Genomic DNA, 15,313 nt, shown 5'->3' with positions numbered 1-15,313 from the left:
GATCTGTAGCAGCAGACAACCTGTCCTAGAAATAAGCTATTCCTGAAACACACATTGTCACAGAGCATTGGGTATGTTCTAGAGTGCACTGAAGCATAGCATCAATGAGGCGGATTTGGCCAACTGACTGCTCACTCGAGAACATGCCCCAGGATCTATTTCAATGGACAGAGGCACCATAAGACATGTCAATGAGGGAAAGGATTCCCTAAAAGGCTCACTTTGGTTTGGACTTGGTATCTGCAAGTCAATCTCTCCCAGTTCCCTCCATGACCAGGAAAATCCAAGAATGATACTAACAAATAAGAAACCCCTCAAATGTGGATGTTAATCTGCATTATATTTTCATTAATAAATAAGCTTTTTCTTTTAATAACACTGAACATTTAACAGATTTGCCCCATTTCCTTTCCTTCCCATACACAAAGAGACAATGTCTATAAAACAACCACTCCCTCCTCCTGCCCTCCACCCCCCTCCACCCGCAATTGCAGAGGCGAAGGAGAGGGTACCCGGACACCTCTCTGCTAGAGGGAGGAGGGTAAAAGGAAGGACACAATATTCGGCAGGCTTTTGGGGGGGGGGGGAGAGAAGGGAGAAGTGATCTGCACTCGGCCTGCTTCACACAGGCAATGGAGACAAGCAGTTGATGGGAAGAGGTGATCAGGGCCAAACAAAGATATTAACTGTGCATCAGAAAGGGGGCGATTCTTTAGAACCTTCCAAATCTATGTGGAACGACCACCAGAGCCACTGCTGTCCACGATGTTGCTATGCCAAGGCCCAAGGCTTTCCGGAGCAGGGTTGGTCTTGGGCCAGCCTTCACCTTTGCAGTCCAGCCAAACTCCCCCTCCCCGCTTCACGTCTGTCTGGAAGAAGCGCACACTGCAGCTGCATGGAGGGAAGCATTGCAATGTGGAAGGGGCGGCAGGCTTGCTCAAGCCGGCGAGGAAGTTGGGAATGGGATCCTTCTGGAGTCTCCAGGCCTGGCCCCTGGGAGCCAGGCAGCCCTCTCCCTTCCCCACCCCAGAAGGGCCAGCTGGAGGGCCCAGTGTCCGCAATGGTTCCACCGCCACCCCCTGCTCCCCGGAAGTAGGCGGCCCCTTCACATGACAGAGCAGCTTTTTGCTTTCTCCTTCTTGAAAGTGGAAGAGATGAGCTCAGATCGGCTGGGAAAGCGGAGGAGTCTCTTGGGGAAACTTCGGGCTGGGCTCTTGGGGGGCTGGGGGCCAGGCTTGCTCAGGCAGATGGACGCTGCTGTCCGGAAGATGCTGTGGATGCTTTTCTCCGATGTGAAGGCCGAACACTCCAGGTAGGTTTCTGCTCCTAGCTGCTTGGCAACAGCACAACCCTGAAAAGGGAAAGGAAAAGAGCATGAGGACCCAAGCCAAGGAGCAGAGCTACTGCTCCAAATTAAGACACACATGTCGAGATGGTTGGCACATCATTGATTTTGTTTGCTATATATTTTTGTGTTTTTATACTGCAATGAAGGGTGGTATAGAAATGTGCTAAATAAAATTATTAAGCCATTGTTAGATGGAGCACTGTGGTTTACTATGAACATGCAGCGCACTGGCGCATGTTGATGAAAAGTTCTCACTCCACTCCTGCCCACTGGGAAACAAGCCAGAGTCCGGATTGTCATTTGAAACTAGGATCATGGTTTGCTTTCCCCAAAACAAACCACAAACAGTAAAGCCAAGATGTGGATGCCAGAATGTAGGCCTTCTGAAATGCATTGCACTTGAGCAGTTGGGCAGTCCTATAGCCAGTGCAGCCAAATCACAGCCCAGGTGCCATGAAGCTGCCAATATCCATCTCAAGGAGGGATGTTCCCACGGTGGCTTGTTCCAAGAAAGTTCCAACAAAAGGGCCATACCCCCAACATACAAGATATCAAAGTTCTATTAAATTTCAAATTCTTCAGCATATTTGTATTTCAGCAAGGCCACTTTATTATAGTTGGAGTAAGCCTTTGCAGAGAGGCTTGTAGGTTATATACCCAGTGGATTTTAAAGAAATGTTTGTAGTTGGTATATGCAATTGGAGTGATATTCTACCCAACTTAGGACTTCTAAGACTGCATAGATATATATCTATACTTATCTACAGATTGAAAATACCATTCTTAGTTGGAATCATTTTGTGAGGATATGTTCAGAATGCCTTTTTAAGTTGTATACAAAGCTAATTTCAGTTTGCAAGGAAGCACATTCAAGCTCAAATTCCTTGAGGGATAACTTAAAACAAAACAAAACAAAACAAAAATAACGATTTGAGGAAGGAATTTGAGCTTGAATTTATAATAATAATAATAATAATTTATTATTTGTACCCCGCCCATCTGGCTGGGTTTCCCCAGCCACTCTGGGCGGCTTCCAACAAAGATGAAAGATACACTAAAATGTCACATATTAAAAACTTCCCTCAACAGGGCTGCCTTCAGATGTCTTCTGAATGTCAGGTAGATGTTTATCGCTTTGACATTGATGGGAGGGCGTTCCACAGGGCGGGCGCCACTACCGAGAAGGCCCTCTGCCTGGTTCCCTGTAACTTAGCCTCTCACAGTGAGGGAACCGCCAGAAGGCCCTCGGAGCTGGACCTTAGTGTCCGGGCAGAATGATGGGGGAGGAGACGCTCCTTCAGATATACTGGACCGAGGCCGTTTAGGGTGTGATATGTGTGCCACCATATCTACAGGTGCAAGTAAAACCCTAAGCACAGAAGACTAAAAAAATGAAGGCATCTACTGCTCAAGGAAGGGATTCATACTGGGGTGGGTGTGTAGGTGTGGAGTACGTTACAGGTTATAAATGCAGACCTTACCTGTTCATAAGAGACAGGGGCTTGCTTTTGGTGAGACAGTTCCATCAAGGTGCTGAGGTCGGTGCGCAGGTCTATCTTGCAGCCAATCAGCAACACACGGGTGCTAGGACAGTAGTCCAGGATTTCTGTCTTCCACTAGAAAAACATACCAAAGAGGAATTGAACCCTTTAGCATTCCAAGACTCAAAACGTGTCCCAGGTAGAGATATTGCCACATCACCGTGACACAAGCTGTCCTGTCCTCTGGGGCTCACTTAACAAGCTGTTTTGCTAACTGGGAGAAGTCTAACTTGGTGTTGCCATTGCTTAATTTCTGCAGTGGGCATGGGATTTTAAAAAAACAGAGTGTCAAGAGTTCTGTATGAAAATTCAAACATGTGTTCTCTCTCCCCCCCCCCACTCCCATAGACACCTGGAAGCAATCTCTATACCCCCCTCACCATCCAACAGTTCGAACAGTTATGCATGACAAGAATTACAGAGCCTTTGTGGAAATAAGAATAGAGAAGCAGCCCCAGAACCCAAAAAACCAGGATCACAGTCCTAAATAGCTAATATCCTTTATAGATCAGTTGGTTTGGTGTTAATATAGTAATATCTTAGGCCAAACCTCTTTCAAAAGACTTTAAAGACCTCCTCTCTTTCTTTGAGCAGGATAGGCTATGAAAAAAATGCAATTTCTAACAGAAGAAAGTAACACTAACTTTGGGATTAGCGGTCAGGCAGCGAACACTCTGCAGCTTCCTGAACAAGTGGATCAGCTCACATTTCCCCCTTAATAGCATTTCCCCCTTAATAGCCATTCTATACTCCTTTTGCAATTGACTTCTCCGGATTTGTGCTTTTAATGTGTTTTAATCCACCAAAGAATCCATTAGATGCTACCAATATGGCTCACAAGTAATGGGACTCAACTACAGGACTCACTGGCTGCCTTACTATCCAAGGAGTGCCAGCTTAGAATACTTTCCACATGGATTTAAAGCAGCAAGTATGTACAAACATGAAGGGATGGTGAACAGAGATGTTTCTAAATATAACGGCTCAAAAGTGGCAAGAAATTCAAGTTGGAAACTGTTATTTATATGTTAGGCTGATAGAGACCAGGACTTTAGGGATACCTTGCTGGAGTATTTATTGAAGACCAGGGAGGAAAAGTTAAGTAAGGGAAACAGCAGCACTATCCATTTCCAATTGTCCATATGGGATGTAGAAATTGTGGGTGCTGGAGGCCTTTAAGGAGAGGCAGACATGCATTTGTTTAGGTGGCTGAAAGGAGAGAATAACTAGATGATGTGGCAAGTCACTTTCAACTCTGGGGACACAAGATATTAGGCAGGGCCCTGGGCTCAGCAGTCCTCCTTTGCATGCAGAAGGTTTCAGGTTCAATCCACGGCAGCCCTAGGTAGGGCTTGAGAGCGGATGCCAAGTCAAAATAGACAACGCTGGGTGAGGCAGCTTCCCATGCTGTGTTTTATGGCCTTTCAAACTATTGTCCCATGAAGGTGATGGACTACATGGAACTGGCGGAAATGACCGGCAGAATCCGAGACCAGGGAGAAGAGTCGGTGGAGGAAGATTGGAAGAAATTTAAAGACTATCTACAGAAACATTGTAAAATTAATGAATGTTAGAAGGATGTTGGAATGAAGTTATGTGGTTTTAGCAAAAATGTTATAAAGGTTTAGGAAAAAACAGACTGTTAATTGGTGAAAGGAGGGAAAGTAAAGTTACATTATATTAAGATAAATTACAGGACAAAAATTGGAAAAGATGGAAAGGATTTGCTGAAATAGTTAACCGAACTAGAATACAAAAAAGGGAGGTGTGAGGAGGTCAAGGAAACAAGCAAATGAAAGATAAGTTTTGGGAAGGTTTGATGGGTTTTTTAATTGTTTCTATTTTTCTGTTCTTTTTCCTTTTTCTTCCCTTTCCTTATTGTGATGTGCTGTTTTGTTTTTGTTTAATATGGTGTTTTTATTTTTTCTTTTTGTAACTTTTAAAACTTTAATAAATATTATTTTCAAAAACCCCCACCAAACTATTGTCCCATAATTCTCCCAGACAACCTGGATCTCCAAGACCATCTGTAGTCTTGAAGGCCATTCTTCTCCAAACAGTGGTTGGGGAGGGGTGGGAGGAAACACAGGGAAGAGTTTCGCAGAATGGGCAGACTCCATAATAAAGTTGGGCACCTCGTTTATATTGTGCTTGTGTATGCCCAGGCGTAAATAGCTCTCAGTATTGTGTATATCTGCATGTAAAGTTAAAACGGAAGAAATATTAACATGGAGCCAATTCCCCCTGTACAGCTGGGATAGCTCAGCTGGTAGAGCATAAGGCTCTTAACCTCGGGGTCATGGGTTCGAGACCAAATTGGGCAAAAAGATTCCTGCAAAGCAGGGGGTGGGGCTAGATGATCCTCATGCAGGCCCAGACGGGGGGGGGGGATATGGGCCACTTGTCCCGGGCCTCCGATTCCAAAGGGGGCCTCGGTCAGCATATTCACTATTGTATATCTAAATTTTCCATTTTGTCTTTATATGCAGATACAGTTCAAGCCTTGAAATAAAATTATTTGTCAGCATAACTTTTGTGAAAATTATTTACTTATTTGTAAGACTTCAATTATCCCTGGGGTAAAAAAAGAGGGGGCACATTATTTACCTGGCCTGGGCCTCTGCCTGGCCCTGCTCTCATCATCCCTTCCAACTCTACAGTTCTATGAATCTACACTGGGGGGCCTGCATTAGAGGTTCTCCCCCCCCCCCCCCGGTATAACTATGCCTGGATGCTCATAGATTTCACAAGATCTGAGAGGAAGCATGGATGCTTCCCATGTAGGTCAGGGACCAATGACCCCCTTAAGGATGCCTCTCTTCCCAGGAGGCATATAAGTCTGGCTTGTGGAGCATTAAACTCCGTGCCAGCCGGTACCCCCAATCCGACCCTCAGGCCGTAAGGGGGAGGCAGGGAATGGGGACGAGCCCACATCTCTCTCACCTTCTTCAGTGCACTGTCCATGGTCTCAGGGCGGCTGACATCAAAGCAGAGCAGGACCGCATCGGAGTCGCTGTAGCACAGGGGGCGCACATTGTCATAGTATGGGGATCCTGTGCAGAGAGGAAGGTCATGAACCAGCTCAGGACACTCTCTCCCACCTCCACCAAATCAAAGCCAGTAAGCAGCATCCGATTCGAATAAGCCTTTTAGGTGAAAGTAAAAAGAACCCACCCACCCTCCCCTCCACATTGCAGGGCTCTGCATGCTCACTCACACCCATTTTAATATTCAGCCTTCTCAAGGAATAGCTTCACCAGGGTTTATATAACCAAGGCCATCTCTCCACTACCCTTCTGCACAAGCCGTATTGAGGGCAGGAGGGGGGGGTGCAGGGCTCCCATTTTTCCCAGGGATTTTTTTTTGGGGGGGGGGAATGCAACATACAGGGAGGAACGGGTTGCTTAGCAACCCCACTCATCAGCGAGAATAGATAAAAAAAGGTTGCATATGTGCAAGGGATGTTACGGATGCAAGAACTGGAGGTGGGGAACTGCTGCGTAGATGCAAAGGGGTGGAAGAAGAGGAATAGGATCGCACAGCACCCCCCCCCCTCTTCGAAGCAGCAGCAGCAGCAGCATCCAAAATGCTTCTGCAGCCCAGACGCTGCGTGCCCAGAATAGCAAGCAGCCCCTGGCTCCCTGCACCAGCACAATCACCATGGCAACAAGGGGGATCCGAGTAGCCAGGGACCCCCACCACCTCCAGCCCCCTTCAAAAGAGGGGATGCTGCAGCCATTCCCCATCCCCGGTTGCTAGGGCAACTCCACTACACCCCTCTCCACGCGCGCACACACAATACCCTTTGAGAGCCCCTTATTGTTAGTGTCCATTTCCTCCCAATTTCAAGACCAAAGTCCACCCCAAGCCCCCTCTGCCCTGGGATCCCTCCTCCTTAACATGCACACAATGGACAAATCTCCTCCCCTCTGCATTCCACAGGAGGGGGGGGGGAATGAAATAATAGGCAAAGCTGGAAGATCACAGACCTTTCAGCAGCTTTCAGAGGCTGCAGAAGATGTGGGAACAAACGGGAGTGTTGGGGAAGCCGAGTGGGGGTGGCAGGAAAGAGGATTACTGCATTTTTACTTCAGCCCTGAGGGACTGGAGCCTCTCATGCTAACGGCTAGAAGGGCAGATTTAAGATATTGCACACAGCTGTCCAGCTGTGCACACTCACAAACAAGTTGCTTTTTAGGGCAGCATCCCCTAAACACGGGGTCTTGGTTCTTTTTTGGCCAGAATACCAACTCTAAGATGGTCTAAAGTCTTTGCCTCACCTACTCCTCCCTCCTTTGCAGGAGCCATCAGCTCTGCATACCAATGCTAGATGTCCCCTTTTTTCAGCTCAGGACTGCAGTGCATAACACGTTCTCCCCACCCCCAAAGCTCTGAATTATGAAGAAACCCCCCCCACCCCTTCTAACTAAGACACACATGATTCAAAGCCATTTACTCAGGCTGGCAAGGTCCTTCCCTTAGATCTAGGTGGGTAGAATAGAATTTAATCCACACCCACTATTATCACTGTATTCCCCCATACCCAAAGCTAAGGTAGACCAAGAGACAAACATCGACTAGACAGGATCCTCCCCACGCCTCACCCCACACTGAGCCCTTGAGAAATCCTCACTTCCTCATCTCTATCTGTTCTCTGAACTGATTCACTTGTATTGTTCACCTTTCTGGGATCTTATTAAAAGGGCGGTATACAAGTTGAATTATTCTTATTATTGCCACAAGTTACCCCCTCTAGAAAGGCTGCTTGACTGCAGCATAGCCAAAGGATGTAGCTTGGTCCTTAGCAGTGGGGCAGAGTCCAGAAGGGGAAAGGAGGACTCACCAGATGTGTCCCACAGACTGAGCTCCACCCGTTGCTCCTCCGTCTCCAGGCACGCCGTGTAGTTCTCAAAAACCGTGGGCACGTATGTCTAGCAATGGAGACAAGATACACAAAGGCATTAGCTATAACTTGTTTGGTGGAAGAACTGTCAGCTACAGTGTCAAGCTCTGCCAGGAGAATGTCACCGATGTCCAAGGATGCGAAGGGCAGGGAGGGCAGTACCTTCAAGTACCAACAGCGGTGGGGTCAGCCCCCGACGTTGTGGGTGTCCGGACACCCCATCCACGCATCATCAGACGCCGATGGGCAGAAGCCGGTTAGTGCGCAGCTATGTGCATCAAGCCCATTTCACAGAAAAGGGGGGGGGGGGCGCCGAGGCCATATTGCCTGCTGTGCGAGCAGATGAGATACGACAGCAACGCGCGCGCCCCTTCTGAAACAGCAAGCCCTCTCCGGCGCTCAGCTCCACAGAAAAGAGAATCGGTGCCCAAGGCAAAACCCGAAGCCGGCCTGTGGAAAGCCGGGGAGGCAACGTCGCATCGTAGTCCCTGGAGGCGCGGGACGCCGTCACGCCGTCGAAGCTAAGTCGGGATCGGGAGCCGCTGCGTCGGAGCTTCCCGAAAGTGAAAAGCAGGGCGCCGGCCGAAGAAAGATGGGGCGCTTTGGGCGATGCGACGTCTCCACCCCGGCGATCCAGGCCAGCCCCAGGCCCGACCCCCGACGCCTCCTGCAAGCGGAGGCCCCGATCCCGGCAGGTCCACTTACCTCCGGGTAGCAATCCTTGGCCAGCACTTGCAACATGGCAGTCTTCCCGCAGTGCACATCCCCGACGAGAACCAGCTTGCAGCGGGCCACCACCGGCTGAGGCGCTCTCCTCTCCCTCATGACGGCGTCGAGGGGCGAAGCGGGGCGCACCGGGCAACGTCTCTGCAGCGCAAAAGGGAACGGAGAAAATCCCGGCGCGACTCCCGGCTGCTGGCGCGCGCTGCCTCCCTCCTTCCCCGGCTGCAGGACTCTAACTAAGCCCGGCCGGGCGGGGGAGGCTACCTTTATAGATGATAGGAGACGCCAATGACCAGCGGAGGCGGGACTCCGCGCAGCCAACCAGGAGAGGCCGGGCTCCAACCTGGTGGCCAGTGATAGAGACCAAGGTGGCTGAGTCAGAGTTTCTTTCCCTCCTTCCTCCTCAGGTTAAAGATACATTCCGGGGCCTGGAAGGATTTCTCACCTTTCGGGCTCAGGGTACAATTGGGGGAGAGGCAGGTTACGGCAAAAGGAGAGCCTTCAAGGCACCGTGGGGCAAATCAAGCTGAGATCCTTGTATTAAAGGGGGTTGGACTAGATGCCTCTGGGGTTCCCTTCCAGGTCTAGAGGTTCTATGGTTCTAAGTGTAACTCATTTAAAAGGGGTCCTTGGTGTTTGCTTTTTCACGTGGCTAGAGGTGGAGCAGGCTTGAAGGTTAGGTTTTGGAAAGAGAGTTGGAATCATAGAATTGTAGAGTTAGAAGAGACTACGAGGGTCATCTAGTTCTGCAATTCAGGAATCTTTTTGCCCACCATGGGGCTCAAACCCACGATCCTGAGATTAAGAGCCTCATGCTCTATTGACTGAGCTGTCCTAGGAGTTGTCAGGATTTTTTTTTAATCAACCAGTGACTAAGTGTGTTGGTTTAATGACCAAACAATGTTTTTTTTGTTTTGTTTTGTTTCAGTGTCACACGTAGGAGGAAATGGACAACATCCTGCCAAATAGTCTTGCTCCCCAAACAAGTGTCATTCAAATGCTCAACTTTGAATTCATTTACACAGATCCCGAAATCTGTCCTAACTCGGGCCTGGGTTTTTTTATAGCAAGTTAATAATTCATTTTCTGCCGGCTTCCAGGTTAAAAATAGCTCAACAATAGAAAGAGGCAGACGGCAGAATCAGCTGGTTGGTAGTTTTCAGAGGGTATGGCTGTTTCCCTGGCTGGAAAACATACTTGTATGTTGCAGGTAAAGGAACTGGGAACACAAAACATGTTTATGGTATAGGTTTATTCTGTATGTTGATGAGGCACAGCAAACACCAACCCAGGCATACAGAAGGCTTGGGCTTGATTTAATTTGATTAGGTGGGATGAGAAGGGAAGGAAAAGGAAGGTGATGGGGAAGCAATGGATATCTTAATGCCAGGTGTTTCCCTACAATATTGTAACCTGCTCCGTCAAGAATGCTTTGATGATCTGCCTTGCTTTGTACAACGACAAATCACACTTTTGTCAATGCACATCTTTTCCTGGGACGTATTGTCTTGAGTACTCTTTTGTATGTTTTGTTTCTTTTTCGTCTTTCAAAACCACCCCTAAATCTAGAAATCTCAACATCTGCATTTGTATTATCATTTTTGATGTAAGCCTCAAGTACAGTCTTTGAGATATGTGCTTTGAGATACTTGGTGAGTCTGCATGTGTGAGTCTGTGTGATCTCACCTTAATGATAGAATTATACATAGCAATAATATCCAGGGCTGGCTATAATCAGAGCAGTGGGCTTAAGTCCATTCACCAGTGGGTGTACTCTGAATATGACTTAGTTGAATATCACCCACAGTTCAATGAAAAACAATTTTTTAAAGTCATGGTTGGTCCTCCCCTTTGCTCCAGATGTTCCCAGATAATAATCTGTAAATATCTGAGTCTGTATTTCAGACGAGAAAGAATATTTTGATAATATTTGTAGGTTCAAGAAAATAAGTTTGAGAAAGACATTCAGTTTTCTCCATTGTTTCTCTAAATGTTGAGAAATTTATACAAAATTTCATTTTAGCTCTAAGGAAAAAAAGGAAACAACGCCCCCTGTAGGAAACACAGAGAAACAGCAGAGTGACACAAAGCGAAACTGATACGTGATCTCAATTAGATCAAGTCCTGACTTGTCCTGCTGCTGCTCTGGTTAATGCATACCAGTTTCTGTGGCAAGCTAACCTACTTGTTACATTATTCTTTACTTTTCTTTTACCAGTCTTGTTCCTGTCATAGAGGGTGGAGCCCAATCTGATGCTGACCTCCTGATCCAAATTGGTCCCAGCACCACTTTCCCACTAAAAATTGCTCTTCCTGGTGGTGATTGGTTGCTGACTGTGCTGTTTGCAGTATATCGCAAATGCACTCATCCAGATCAGGAGTGTGGGGACGTCCCCCATGCCTGCTTTTGGTTAAAAATAAAAATATAGTTTGAGTGATGTGCCTCATCCCACATCCAACCAATTTTTAGGTTCCATACCCTCCAACATTTCTCCAGTGAAGATAGGGATGTCCCATTACATAATGAAACATTTACTATTTATACCCCCCACATTTTTTTGGTTGCCCCAGCACTCTGGGAAGCTTGCAACGTATATAAAAACATCATAAAACATTCAACATTTTTAAAAAAACGCTTCCCTATACAAGATTGCCTTCAGACAGCTCAGGGGTTGGATACCTCCATACCTTCAACATTTCTCCAGTGAAAATAGGGAGAAAATAAGGAAAGCAGGACATTCCAGGATCAAATCAGAAACTGGGACGGCTTCTCTAAATCAGGGACGTCCCTAGAAAATAGGGACACTTGGAGGATCTGAGGTTCCCAAGTGCACATATACCATGAGAAACTCGATGCTGAGTCAGACTCATGGTCACTGGTGAATTATGGTCAGATTGTGGCTAGGAATGGTGAATCAGATCAGTATTTTAAAATAACTAAGTGTCCCACCCTTTTTTGTTTTGGGGACCAGTATGTGAAGCAGTTAGGGATGCGGGTGGTGCTGTGGTATAAATCACAGAGCCTAGGGCTTTCCAATCAAAAGGTCAGCGGTTCGAATCCCTACAACAGGGTGTGCTCCCGTTGCTCGGTCCCTGCTCCTGCCAACCTAGCAGTTCAAAAGCACGTCAAAGTGCAAGTAGATAAATAGGTACCACTCCAGCGGGAAGGTAAACGCCGTTTCTGTGCGCTGCTGTGGCTCGCCAGAAGCGGCTTAGTCATGCTGGCCACATGACCCGGAAGCTGTACGCCGGCTCCCTCGGCCAGTAAAGCAAGATGAGCGCTGCAACCCCAGAGTTGGCCATGACTGGACCCAATGGTCAGGGGTCCCTTTACCTTTATGTGAAGCAGTTGAAACACCTTTACTGGACTTTGGGTCAGTGACTGAGAAAACACAAACATTCTAACCCTCTTCACTATCAAGGAAATTCTGTTCGACCTGGTGATTAAGGGCCAAGCTGCACCACTATATTGTGGCCATGTGTGTAATGATAGCCCAAGAGAGCCATCTCTGTTGTCACACCAACAATTTTTAGGCAACGCCCCCAAAACAAACCCAGATTCTTTGCCCCTCCAAACAATCTGTCCCGTGGCAAATTCCACTCCTGGAAAGTCACCTTTCTCTCAGACATGGAAGCAGATTGCTCTAATAACAGGAGAAGCAAACAGACTTTACTGGGAATTCATGTAGGGCTTGGATGGCAAACAGGATATGAGCCCCAGCAGCAGCAGCAGAGGACCATACACATAATTAAGTGTAATATGACAACATGGCAGATGATGGCACATTGCTTTGAACACTTTTGCCTAAAGGGAGGGGGGGAGACATGTAGTTTTCAAGCTTGCAACTTCTAAGGACCAAGCTGGCTCAGCAAAACATACCGTTTTAGATGTGTTTGTGTCTTAAATGGCTCCAGAGTAAATATGATGATGTAACTGCCCAGGAATGGGCAGGGATAAACAATAAGACCAAGACCCGGAATGGGATCCTGCCTCTAATCTAGGGGGATCACACTCATCCTATTCCCAGCAGTGATCTAAGTATGTTGCCTTCTTATACTTGTCCACAAACTGGGACTGAACCAAGCTGAGTTTTGAAGGCTATAGTGGGCATTTGGTTGCCACTTTTTAGTCAATGGTCCCAACGCCACTGATGTTTGGAACTGGCTGGAGTGAACTTCTCACCTTGCTTAATGCTTGTGAACTGACCAAGTGTCTTTCCGGTGAGATGGAGGTAATCTTTGTTGCATTTCTAATAGATAGTTTTTACATTGTTCCAGCAGAGAGGAATCCAAATTTGTGTCATGTTTGCTGGACTCATGTTTGCTTAAGTGGCTCACTGTCTGAGCTGTTGAGACTCACTAACTAAACTGAGTAATTTGACAATAATGTCACCCAATTTAAAGAGCTGTCTTGGTGTATGCCTAGGATCTCAATAATTTACCTAGGCTTTAAAATGCAGCTAGATTCTTTCAACTAGAGATTCTCCTACAAAGTTCCCTTATATATGGCAGAGGGAGAAATCATCTGGTCCCATCCACCGTCCTGAGAAGGAGAAGCTATACAGAATTTGCTTTCAACATCCCTGTCAAAAAGAACACATAAGTACCAACACACAGTTGCCCTGGGCCTGTACAGTGGTACCTCAGGTTACATACGCTTCAGGGTACACACTCCGCTAACCCATAAATAGTGCTTCAGGTTAATAACTTTGCTTCAGGAAAAGAACAGAAATCGTGCTCTGGTGGCAGCAGGAGGCCCCATTAGCTAAAGTGGTGCTTCAGCTTAAGAACAGCTTTGAGTTAAGAACGGACCTCCGGAACAAATTAAGTACTTAACCCGAGGTACCACTGTACATACAACAGGAGTCTGGTCAGCTTCCCAGTCTCACAAAATCTTATTCAGTTATTATCAGTTATTGAACAACAACAATTGTTGGCATCCAACAGTCTTGAAAGACCATGAAATGCATCTCCAGGAGTGAAGTCAAGCTGTTGGAGAATCACAGTACCTTCTGTGGCTGCAGAGACCGGCAAGCTGTAACTGCTGCCTCCCTAGTGGTTTTTGCTGTTAGTAGAGAAGACTCCCTGGAAAAGATGTTGGGAAAGATGGAGGGCACAAGGAGAAGGGGACGACAGAGGACGAGATGGTGGGACAGTGTTCTCAAAGCTACAAACATGAGTCTGACCAAACTGTGGGAGGCAGTGGAAGACAGGAGTGCCTGGCGTGCTCTGGTCCAGGGGGTCACAAAGAGTCGGACACGACTAAACGACTAAACAACAAGCACCAAAGTTACCTCTCTGGGGCGCAAGGCTAGGCAGTACATATGGAGGTCCAAGGCTGCCCAGACTACAAGACCCCCGTCTAGCAACTGCATGCTAAGGAAAGCTGGAGCTGTTGGGTGTGTGCTGGGCATCAAGCTGTCAAAGATCATAAGGACAGAAAGAGAGTCCTTCTGGGTTTATTTGTTTGTTCAATGTACTGAATTACATGTCTATCCTGCCTTTCCTCCCAAAGGTGCCCAGGGATGGGGTCAGCAAACTTTTTCAACAGGGGGCCGGTCCACTGTCCCTCAGACCTTGTGGGGGGCCAGACTATATTTTGAGGGGGGAAATGAACGAATTGCTATGCCCCACAAATAACCCAGAGATGCATTCTAAATAAAAGGGCACATTCTACTCATGTAAAAACACGCTGATTCCTGGGCTGGATTTAGAAGGCGATTGGGCTGGTTCTGGCCCCTGGGCCTTAGTTTGACTACCCATGGATTAGACTAATGGCACATCTAGTCTGGCCAACCAGTTGCCTCTGGGAAGCCCAAAGACAGGACATGAGCCCAACTGTACTCTCCTATTCTTGTTCCCCCAACCACTGAAATTCAGAGGCAGCCTCAGATACTGAAAGCCCCTGGGAGCAGTAGCTTCTTATTAATAATGTCACATATCACTGCTGCTCACTGATGGCCCCCAAGGGTGGGGCTGGTGGCTAAGTGAATTGCACAATAGCGCACAATAGCCAGCTGCAGAGCGTTGATTTGGGTTATTTCCCCCTTAAGTCCTTAGCCTTAGGTCTCTCACGTACGTTGCAAGAGGCAACTCCCTCCGAGTTTGTTTTGTGTCCCTGTCCTTGAGTCAGGGAGGCAGCAGCTCTGCGCATTGCCCGGTGCAGTGACATTTATTATTTAGGAGTGAAAGGCCCTTCTATGGGGAGGAAGGGACAAAGGAGAGAATAAGTACAGACCCTCCAAGTGTCCCTTTTTTCTGGGGACAGTCCCAAATTTAAAGAAGCCATTCCGATTTCTGACTTGATCCCAGAATGTCCCACTTTTTCTTCTTTTTTTATAAATATTTTTTTATTAGTTTTTACACATATTTTCCAGCATAACATCCTTTAAACATCCTTTCAATTTTTTTGGCTATCACAGCCTGAGACTTCCTTCAACCTCGACTGATGGTTTTCTAAAGTCTTTCTAATTATGCATTTTGTTACTATAGTTATTGCTATAAACTCAGATTCCCAATACATCTGTTCTTAGTTCTCTTCACAATAATTTATAAATTACTCCTTACAAAACTTCTTTTAACCCTACAAGCGGTATCAATTGATTACAATTGCCTTCCAGATATGTCGAAAACTTCTTCCATTCCTTTAGGAAAGTCTGGTCCTGCTGGTTCTGAATTTTCCCAGTTACTCTCGCCATCTTGGCATATTTCATCAATTTCTCTTGCCAGTCTTCTTTAGTTGGCATTTCTTCTTGTTTCCATCTTTGGGCTAACAGTGTCCTTGCTGCAGTTATTGCA

The 15,313-nt window shown here is 46.9% G+C and overlaps 1 protein-coding gene across 1 annotated transcript; it reads right to left on the bottom strand.

Moving 5' to 3' along the window:
* Positions 1 to 321: 321 nt before the first annotated feature.
* Positions 322 to 8,748, bottom strand: RND1 (Rho family GTPase 1). Its single transcript, XM_081899239.1, has 5 exons — positions 8,498 to 8,748; positions 7,733 to 7,820; positions 5,833 to 5,942; positions 2,830 to 2,964; positions 322 to 1,351 (listed from the first exon to the last, which is right to left on the bottom strand). Exons 1-5 carry the CDS (start codon positions 8,615 to 8,617, stop codon positions 1,106 to 1,108), a joined length of 699 nt encoding a protein of 232 aa, XP_081755365.1. The 5' UTR covers positions 8,618 to 8,748; the 3' UTR covers positions 322 to 1,105.
* Positions 8,749 to 15,313: the final 6,565 nt, after the last annotated feature.

The sequence above is a fragment of the Podarcis melisellensis genome (genome assembly GCF_964234715.1).
Source record: "Podarcis melisellensis genome assembly, chromosome: 2".
In the NCBI taxonomy this organism is placed as follows: Eukaryota; Metazoa; Chordata; class Lepidosauria; order Squamata; family Lacertidae; genus Podarcis; species Podarcis melisellensis.
Note: the sequence above shows the minus strand (reverse complement) of the source record. Positions and strands in the feature narration are given on the sequence as shown.

Excerpts from the sequence above, each read along its gene's own strand:
- RND1 (XM_081899239.1), bottom strand. The coding sequence starts at position 8,617 with ATGAGGGAGAGGAGAGCGCCTCAGCCGGTGGTGGCCCGCTGCAAGCTG. Across the intron at positions 5,943-7,732 it reads CAGTCTGTGGGACACATCTG|GATCCCCATACTATGACAAT; the intron begins GTGAGTCCTCCT and ends CTCTCTGCACAG. Across the intron at positions 2,965-5,832 it reads TGGACAGTGCACTGAAGAAG|TGGAAGACAGAAATCCTGGA; the intron begins GTGAGAGAGATG and ends ATGTTTTTCTAG.